Genomic DNA, 9,655 nt, shown 5'->3' with positions numbered 1-9,655 from the left:
GGGGGATTGGTGGTCGTCTTCACACGGCCATCCACAAATTCTGCCTCCCAGACGCTTGGGATTACAGGAGTACGCCACTACTCCCGCTAAACAGAACGTTGTCAAAAAAGCTACCTGGTTAAAAGGGAATGCCATGGGGAACGCTTGTTGCTGCCGTCTAGGAGCAACAAACACAGCACCCCACACAAGGAGAACGCAACCTTTCAAAAGTCGTGGATTTTCTTGTGTACAATTTTCATTGGTTAGACGCTTTAGTGCCTGATGCCGCCGGAAGGGGAAAATTTGGAAATTGTCTTTCCCCCTCCCGTAAAACGTTCGGCGTAAAGGTTCGTCCAATGAATTTTGTACACAACACTGCGTTAGCGTGTTTAAAGGCTAGCTACATTCTCATTGTGTTTGTTGCTCCTAGCTGCCGTAAAGGTGAAAAATTTCCATTATTTTAACAAGCACTAAACAATGACTTGCAGGTGCTGGCTCTCGGAAATATTACTTCTTGACGATTTCCTGGGAGGATGATTTATTGAAGCATCTATTTACTTTAAATCATCGCTACATTTTACATTAGCGTCAACGGGAATTTTAGTTTATTATAAACCAAGTTACGCGCGAGATCGCCCCTAGAGGCGCTGCGCGTCAATCGGTCGAATTCTATTAGCGCGTTCCACTGGTAAGACCTCAGAGCACTCTCTGACGTCATAGATCTGCCTCCGATTTTGATATTTTTTCCAGTGGAACCAGAGAGAATTTCTCTGGTGGAACACGCGTGGAAATTTTAATCAACCTTCCTGTGAAGTTCTCCTTGTGTTTGTTGCTTCTAGGTTACATCTAGAAGCAACAAACACAGCACCCCACACAAGGAGAACGCAACCCTGTAAAAAGTCGTGCATTTTCTTGTGTACATTTTTCATTGGTTAGACGCTTCAGCGCTTGCTGCCGTCGGAAGGGGAAAATTCAGAAATTGTCTTCCCCCTTTCCGTAAAACGTTCAGCGTAAAGGCTAGTCCAATGAAATTTGTACACAACACTGCGTGTTTGAGACTAGCTGCTTTCTCCTTATGTGGGTTGCTGTGTTTGTTGCTCCTAGGTTACATTGAGAAGATGACCATAGTTGATTTTATAAAATAAGAAGTAGTCTTGCACAACTTGTTAAAATGTTGCTCTTAGTTCACAAGACCCAGCTTTATTAGGGTATTCTTTGCATTAGCGATTTGGATGTGCGCTAGAAAAAGCTATTCTCCTCCTGACTGTAGCGCGCGCTCATAGACTGTGGCCAAAGGCGTCTCCATACAAAAAACCTGTTAACACTTTCGAAACAGGGGAGAAGCCTTTGACCAGCCGTTAGAGGCGCTACTAGTAGCACTGCTGAAGCGCGGGGGAAATTTTGACCAGCGTCTGCTATCGTATACAAGTTGAGCCATTGAACACGCCAGTCTATTTAGGGAAGCGTATATATAGTCTTTGGACTGTGGCGTAAGAGAAACATTAAAACAAGAAGGGCATGTTACTTTATAAAAAGAACTGGAGATTCTTTCGCCTATGGATTAGACCAGACCCTTGCATCCAGCAGTCAACACCCCTTCGACTCTTCTGGGACAGATAGGAATATCACAAATTTATTCCACCTGCCAAATAATGTAGTGTTTAAACCCGGACAACATGGATACAGTAAATGAAACTTTTTAAAGCTGCCAATTGATAAACCCTCCTAGCTATGGGTAACATAAATCACAGATCCCCTTCCCTTCCTGTGATAGAAGAGAATAATGATCCAAAAACATGAAAAAATACAAAAACCTTAAGTGTCCTCAAACCTTAAACTATACATATAGAGAAACAAACAAACTTCCAAATATATATATTAGATGTACACTGATCACATTGGAGTCACATTTATTTTAAATAAATTTTACAGATACTAATTTGTTAACAGTTTTGATGGCATTATTTATTTAACAATATACTAAAGACTGATATTTAAACTGTTAAACTTGATAGCCAATTACGCTTCTCTTGCCAATGCACTCTCCAATAAAAAACCACATGGCAACTTCAACTCCAACCAAAGTACTTAGTGTAGCTTCCTGTATTAAAACTATCATTAATATTTTAATACCAGGACAAGATATTGCGTGTATTATACTTTGACTGTCATTTTCTTCCATGCTCCGGTTCTGGCTGAATGCATAAGTTTACCAAACCCTTGCATAATTTGGGGAATTTCAGCGGGTGTTGGGGGTGCCAATTCTACTTTGGCATATTTAATAAAAGTGGCTAGCTTTGGTCTTGCATTTTCAATGGTACCTGTTAAGTAATGAAATGAGACATTTACTTTAGGAAGAAATTACTACCAAGGCTTAAGCTTAAAAGCTTAATGCATAGAAAAGACATACAGTCTAAAGATTAAGGTAAATGAAGAACAAATTCATAATTACTGTTAATTAGTAAAGGGATTTTAGTTCCAAGGGAAGCGACAGCTTTGGCCATTTTTAAACTGTTCTAAAACGATGCTCCAAAACGTTTAAAGGTTATTTCGCTATTGGAAGGTCGAAAATGTATTCGCGAATTTCAGGGTTGCCCGACTGATAAAAATTTCGGAGTGCTTGAAACTCTCAAGAAAAATAACCAACTATAATATTTCCCCTTTTCAAACTATTGGTACTTATCCAGTTGATTTAATTTAATACTAAAACAATTTTGGTGTGTATTAAAAATTAAGAAAAATAAAACCAAAACCGTAATTAATTCCAACTGGCAGCCCTTTTAAAAATATGAACTTCAACCTTGTAAAAATAGAATATTTTATCTTTGACCACAATCTCCGAACATAGTGACCCGTCAAATCACTGTTTGCTTGCATTGTTATTTTTGATAAAATATTTGATTAACTAAGTGATTAGATATTTGTCAACTTGGTGCGTTTATTCACAAAGGCGCTATCTATAGTATTGAAATGCTCAAGGTTTGAAAACAAAGGTTGAAAGCTTTCAAATTTGGTTTTTCCCTGTCTGCTTAAGAAAGAATAAACATTTGTTGAAACTTGAATTGACGAATTTTTTGTATAATGAAAACTAAGTATTCTGTGAGACATTGACATTCACAATGTGGGTGAAACCTCAAGAGGTTCTTCTGGCCAATGCCTTGTGGTGAGTTTTATTTCTTAATTAATAAGTAACTTAAAATCTGATTGTTAAACTTGAGGTTTGAAATCCACTTTTTGTTTGATGACTTAGGATAACTGAGAGAGCAAATCCCTATTTTGTGGTGCAAAAAAGAAAAGGTCATGGCACAAAAGGCTTGTCCTCTTTGCTTGTCGGAACACTAGACACAGTTTTTGATAGCAAGGTAGCTTTGAAGGGATTGATATTGTTGTGTTCATTTTCATTATTGTTGTTGTATATTTTAGCCACCACCATTTCGAATTCTACATCAAACTCCAAATTCTGAAGTTAGCTATGGTATGGAAAAAAATGGAAATTGTTTTAATTACTTGTATTATAGACTATCTTAAGAATTTTCTTTATCCCAGTTATTGCTTGTGGAATGTTACGACCTGAGATTTTGGAGCACTGGGATTGGCTAGAACAGAATGTTCTTAGCACTCTAAGTAATTTTTTTTTTAATTGGGTGTATTGGCAATATGAACTTGATGACTTATTATTGTTTTGTAAATAGGCTCTTTCGATTGCTCCGAAGAAATCACTGCTTTTGTCTTTTGTAAAATTGAAAGCCTGCTGGCCCAAAATAGTTCTGATTTTGTTCAAGGTGCAATGGATGATGATTCGAAGGATTATAAAGTAGCAGTTGCCAAATTCAATAAAATATTTGGAATGCCAGAAGTAGAAAGACTAGTAAATTGTATGGTTTTCGATTCACTTAAGTGGTTTAATTTTGGTGTTTTTAATTTCATATTAAAAATTTTCAGATTATTCGTGCAGTTACTGGAAAAACCGTTTGCCTCGGCAGGGTTGGCTTTATTTGAGTGTGAATCATCTCTGTTTCTATTCCTACCTTTTTGGCAAAGAAATAAAAATTTTTATTCGATGGGTTGATGTTATGGTAAAAAAAAAAATACAACTTTGTGTCTGAAGATTTTAATATTGAATATAACTTTTATTCTTAGCATTTGGAAAAGAGTAACAATGTTTTGTTTCCCGAAAGCATTTGTATTTCAACGAGAGAAAAAGATGTATGAAATATATATTCTATATTTATTTTTGCATTACTAATGAATTTTATATTTTTCAGTATTATTTTGCTATGTTTTTAAAAATAAATGAAACGCTTACATTAATTCAACAATTAGCAAATTTAGCTATGAGACAATTAATTTGTGAGGAGCCTTTTGAGGCTGATAAAAACTTGGCCATCAAATCGAGCAAAAATGTTCCAAAAAAACCCTCCTATTTAAAACGTGATTTGGATGCAAGGGCTCATAGTGAAGCTTATCGAAATACTTTTCGTCTGCCGGCGGATGAAAAATTAGATGGAAGTACCGAATGCTCCCTTTGGACTCCGTACAACAAGCAACATGTCTGGGGAAAACTATATATTTCTAATAACTATGTCTGTTTTGAGTCTCGGGTAAGACGCAAATTTATTCCAAGCCATATTGCTTTTAAGGTTTCTAATTTTATTGACATTTCAGGTTAAAGAGCTGGTTTCTCTCGTTATTCCTTTGAGAGATGTATCTTTAGTAGAGAAAGTAGAGAATGCCAACAGTCTAGTTACTGAAGCGTCTATGGTTATAACTACCAAGAGTAAAGTTAATTTCTTGTTCAGCCAACTTAGTGACAGGGAATTTATATTGTGCAAAATATCTGAACTCTTGGCCAAAGTTCCAGAACTTCATAAGTACGTTCTTATCATTCACCATTTCTAACAATCTAAGAAACTTAATTTATTTTTGTAGTGAGTGGGAAAATTCACTGGAAGAAAATTTTCCACTAGTTCAACAATTTCAACCTGCCTTAATGAATCTCTTTCAAACGAATCAAATTTCTGAAGATATTGCAAGCCGCGAAATGACCAAAATTAGTCTCTGGAATATTCATTTTGCAGAATATGGAAAGTAAGAAATTCATAATTTATTAATTTTCTATGCTTTGAATCAAAGTGAGTTTACACATTTTATTCCAGGGGTATTCCTACGTACCGTACATCCAAAACCAGGGAATTAGTTCTAAAAGGAATCCCTGACAAATTGAGAGGGGAACTTTGGATGCTCTATTCGGGAGCATGCAATGAAGTAAAATACTTTCAACGCGTCAGTTTAAAAAATGTTAGTACAAAAATTTATCTTTGATCTAGATGGAAACAAAGAAAGGTTATTACGTCCACGCTGTTGCCAAAAGTTTAAGTCTTCCTTCTATAGCCGCTGATGAAATTGAACGCGATCTTCATCGTTCTTTGCCCGAACATCCTGCCTTTCAGTCTGAACTGGGAATTGGAGCTTTGAGAAGGGTTCTCAGAGCCTATGCCTTCCGTAATCCCAGTATTGGTTATTGCCAAGCCATGAACATAGTTTCATCTGTGTTACTATTATACGCCAATGAAGAAGAAGCATTTTGGCTCTTAGTTGCTCTCTGCGAAAGACTACTTCCTGATTACTACAATACTAAAGTAGTGGGAGCCTTGATTGATCAAGGTATAAGCTTTAAATGCACTTTCTTTATGTTAATTTTTACGCAACTTTTCCACAATTTCAGGCGTTCTTGAAGAACTAGCCAAGGAATACCTTCCAGATTTGTACAATAAGTTAGAAGAGCTTGGTGTCCTGACCATGATCTCTCTGTCGTGGTTTCTGACTATATTTTTGAGTGTCATGCCTTATGAATCGGCAGTCAATATTGTGGACTGCTTCTTTTATGAGGGAGCCAAAGTGGTCTTTCAAGTTGCGCTTGGGGTGCTCGAAGCGAATAGAGAAGCTCTAATGCTTTGTAAAGATGATGGGGAGGCCATGACAGTTTTGTCGTTCTATTTGGAGCACGTCTGTAATAAAGATGCTACTTTGCCACATATGATGCACACTGTTAGCAACACTCAACATCACAGCTCACCTACAGTAAGTTTTGCTCAATACCTTAGAGTTGATTTTCTTATTCAAAGATACATTTTATCCATTTTTAGAGAGTTGAGGTTGCCGACTTATTATACGATGCTTATGTCAAGTACGGTTTCATATCGTCAGCAACCATTGAAAAACTAAGATTGAAACATCGAATGAAAGTTGTACAAGTATGTTATTACGCTAAGTTTGGGGAAGAATTGTTTAGTTCAGTTATTTTATATTCATATTTACATATTTTCAGACTTTGGAAGATGTGAATATGAAAAATGTGATCCGTAGTGTTTCTTACGACCCTCTCGTGAGCAAATGTTTTGCTCCTAAAGATTTACAGGAAATGTTTATGATATTGAAAGAAGAGCAATTGAGTCTCAATTATTGGGGGAAAGTTGTTTGCAATAGTAACAATCATGATAAATATGACTTTTCCCTTCCATTCTACGAATTGTACCGGGTAGATTATGACTTATTCCGCATTTTATTTGCATTCCTTTCACCCTGGGGCCAAGGAGCTGAAAGCCACAAGATGGCGTTCAGAATATTTACGGTAAAATTTGTCTCTTTGTTTGTTACACTTACTTCCAGTACAGAATAATAATCGTAAAACCATTTCTAGTTGTTTGACTCTAACTGTGATGGTACGCTAAATTTCAAAGAATTTCTCCAAGCTATTGCATTAACAACCAGAGCTACGTTGGAAGATAAGCTCAAATTCTTCTACGTTCTGCACTTAATGAATGTACCTAAAGATGTAGTTGATAGTTTTAAAAATCATTCCGAAGATGAGACTGAAGTAGCCGCAGAAGCTGAGGAGTACTTCAGTTCATTTGACGAGGACGCTGCTCCTCCACCGCCTAAATTCTGTAATAAAGAGCTCTTAGAGCTGGTTCTCTGTCCGTTTGTCCAAGTTTCCATATTTGAATCTCTACTGGTCCAAAACACTACCTCTCAACCCTCAACTGCATTATCCAAGAGCAATGGCGGGGATTCTGATTCCTGTTCAACTCCTCCCGTTATAGTATCCCATTCTGATTGCGGAGAACTACATAGTCTTAGTAGCAGTAATAGCAATGGTAAGACTCAAAACATTTTTCACTGACGAGGAGACTACCCGAGGTGATAATCACCGATTTTGTTGAAACTAGGTGGGTATGTAGACCTTATGGTAACATGAAATTTCACCAAGGGAAAAATTGCAATGGGCATTAGTTTTGCCATGGCAACCTAAAATGTTTTTGACAACACAGTATGTATATTTTCTCATTGCAAATAACATGGGAATCTGAGCACTTCTAAGGGTCCCCCCTGTGAAACATTTAAAAAAAAATTCAAATTTCAAAACCAAAGAAAAATAGATAAAAATTGACAAATGAAATTAATTTTATGATATTTTGATGAATTTTGGTCAATTTGATCAAAATATGTAAAAATTGATCAATTGTTATTTTCAATGGGACAATATACAGACTGTGTTGTCAAAAACATTTTCGGTTGCCATGGCAAAACTAATGCCCATTGCAACTTTTCCCTTGGTGAAATTGCATGTTACCATAAGGTCTACATACCCACCTAGTTAAAACAAAATCTGTGATTATCACCTCGGGTAGTCTCCTCGTGAGTTATCCTAAATTTTGTTATTTTGCTTTTATTTTACAGAAGATAATAATAAATCTGAAGCCAAACTACCCGAGAAGGGTAATAATAAAGATGTTAAGGTTCGCAGAACCATCCCAAAGATGAACCAGGCGCAGTTTATAGCCATGTGGAAAAGCCTTTATGATGTTTTTGTGAATCAGAACGGCGAACAGGAAGCCTACCATTCAGTCGCCGCTATTGGTAAGGTTTCTTAACTCAGTTTAATTTTCTACATTTTTATATTTAATTTGGTTTTTTTATCAAAAAAGGCACAATGCTTTTGCAATTAGGTGAAATTGGGAGAAGCTATACTCCCAAGAAACTGCTTTCCAAGGAAAAAACTAAAGAGACCGATAGCATGTTATCCTTTGAATTTGTACCCACATCAGACGGAGACTGTCCCGGACCAGCTTTTGATGATGAGAGCTCTGCTCAGGGTGGAGATGAAACTCAAGAATATGATCCCAATGCGGAGTGGTTGATATCCTTTGAACAGTTTCAAGGTTGTATTTATACAGGATCAGCTTTGGTAGCATTTTTTGAAAAACAATGGAACCATATTGAAGCTATTAATGGCATGAGGAACCGGAGATTGGAACGATCTTCCAGTCTTTCTTCTAACGTTTCCACAATCACTGTTTAGTGAAAGTGGAAAATTTGAATTAGATGTACTTTCTAGTCGAGGAAATTTTGAACTTTTCATACTTATTTAGCAGAAGGCTAGTGGTTTTTTTATTTTTTTTTGAATCAAGAAGGCTAAAATGGGCAGTTTTCTCAACGCTTTTGAGCAATATTGTATTTAAGAAATACTTTAAAGTATGTGAAATTTTTATTTTTTACAGTTTTATTATATTTAATATCTATGAAGTATATATATATGGTTTGGTGGATAATATTTAATCTTCGTAATGGTTTAAGTTACTCTCTCATGTCAAATTTTGTTCCGTATTAGGTTTTGCAAATTTCTTGGCCACTTTCAAAATGTTATAAAAAAATTAATTAAACATTTTATATAACATATTTGGTATTAATTTTGCAAGATATAATTTAAAAAGAAATAATTTCCGTCTGTTTTATCTGAAGAAATTCTTAATTTAGCATCTCCCTTAAAGAATTTTCCATTTTTCAATGGTTGTACAAATTATAAAACAATGCACTTTTGAGATTCTTTTAAATTTCTAGAAATTATTTTACTGTACATATTATAGCCACTTTCCTGTATATTAACGTTCCAGTGTTAAATATAGCGTTTTAAATGGTTATCAAAGCTCTTAGATTTTTTTTGAAACTTTTGTTGTTCATTTGAATTTTCTTGGATTGTAGGTGTTCACCCTGTTATAGAAAGGGTTTAGAAAATTTAAAAAGTAATTGTTAGGGATCAAGGAACCCCTTTTTGTAAAGATATATTTGACAAAACTATACTGTTAAAATAATATAACTCTGTTTTTAAAGTATGTGTTAATAAAAAGTATTGGACTAAATAGTTTTTGCATTTTTGCAGTTTGAATTTCGCACTTATTCTTTTCTCTGCTGCTGTCATTGGGTGCAAAGAAAACCAATTTTGACAAACCTTGGAAATTTGGGTTAATGTAAGGAAAAGTAAACAAATCCAGAAAAGCTACCATTTGTGATAAAACCATAGACAAAAGATTTGCGCAATTAAACGAACTGTGGAAAGGCTGGTTCCCGAGTCATTTTAACACTGATAATGGAAATACTAAAGGTTATATTAACTTTAATTAGCTGGAAATTGTAATATTTAATAAAAGTATACCGTATTTATTAAAGAAACTTGGGGGAATAACAAAGCACGTTGCACAAAGGCGCGGTTCTAGAAAATTATTCTTAGGTGGCCCATACTTCAGGAAATAATAGGGGGGGGGGGAGGAAATCGAATTGAAGTTTATATAAATCATAAATTTTTGGGTGGGCACAGGCCCGTTGGGCCACCCCTTAG

The 9,655-nt window shown here is 35.6% G+C and overlaps 2 protein-coding genes across 2 annotated transcripts; one reads left to right on the top strand and one right to left on the bottom strand.

The window, feature by feature from the left end:
* Positions 1-1,872: 1,872 nt before the first annotated feature.
* Positions 1,873-2,588, bottom strand: ATPsynG (ATP synthase, subunit G). The gene is made up of 3 exons (XM_090155837.1): positions 2,432-2,588; positions 2,140-2,300; positions 1,873-2,080 (listed from the first exon to the last, which is right to left on the bottom strand). Exons 1-3 carry the CDS (start codon positions 2,481-2,483, stop codon positions 1,982-1,984), a joined length of 312 nt encoding a protein of 103 aa, XP_090011963.1. The 5' UTR covers positions 2,484-2,588; the 3' UTR covers positions 1,873-1,981.
* Positions 2,589-2,821: 233 nt separating this feature from the next.
* Tbc1d8-9 (TBC1 domain family member 8/9) lies at positions 2,822-9,169 on the top strand. Its single transcript, XM_090155388.1, has 18 exons — positions 2,822-3,142; positions 3,230-3,341; positions 3,403-3,454; positions 3,526-3,603; positions 3,672-3,854; positions 3,922-4,055; positions 4,120-4,185; positions 4,245-4,580; positions 4,645-4,850; positions 4,909-5,067; positions 5,136-5,244; positions 5,307-5,643; positions 5,705-6,060; positions 6,126-6,233; positions 6,308-6,610; positions 6,680-7,136; positions 7,720-7,899; positions 7,968-9,169. Exons 1-18 carry the CDS (start codon positions 3,099-3,101, stop codon positions 8,339-8,341), a joined length of 3,594 nt encoding a protein of 1,197 aa, XP_090011514.1. The 5' UTR covers positions 2,822-3,098; the 3' UTR covers positions 8,342-9,169.
* Positions 9,170-9,655: the final 486 nt, after the last annotated feature.

Source organism: Leiobunum rupestre, chromosome 8 (genome assembly GCF_980474605.1).
Source record: "Leiobunum rupestre chromosome 8, qqLeiRupe1.1.hap1, whole genome shotgun sequence".
NCBI lineage: Eukaryota > Metazoa > Arthropoda > Arachnida > Opiliones > Sclerosomatidae > Leiobunum > Leiobunum rupestre.
The sequence above is the reverse complement of the archived record's forward strand: the minus strand, read 5'-3'. Positions and strand labels throughout refer to the sequence as shown.

Bases quoted from the DNA above. Each gene is read 5' to 3' on its own strand.
- ATPsynG (XM_090155837.1), bottom strand. From the start codon at position 2,483: ATGGCCAAAGCTGTCGCTTCCCTTGGAACTAAAATCCCTTTACTAATT. The intron at 2,301-2,431 runs GTAATTATGAAT...ATTACTTAACAG, and splicing joins AATCCCTTTACTAATTAACA to GTACCATTGAAAATGCAAGA. The intron at 2,081-2,139 runs GTATAATACACG...GTTTTAATACAG, and splicing joins GGAAGAAAATGACAGTCAAA to GAAGCTACACTAAGTACTTT.
- Tbc1d8-9 (XM_090155388.1), top strand. From the start codon at position 3,099: ATGTGGGTGAAACCTCAAGAGGTTCTTCTGGCCAATGCCTTGTG. The intron at 4,186-4,244 runs GTATGAAATATA...TATATTTTTCAG, and splicing joins TTTCAACGAGAGAAAAAGAT to TATTATTTTGCTATGTTTTT. The intron at 5,245-5,306 runs GTAAAATACTTT...TCTTTGATCTAG, and splicing joins ATTCGGGAGCATGCAATGAA to ATGGAAACAAAGAAAGGTTA.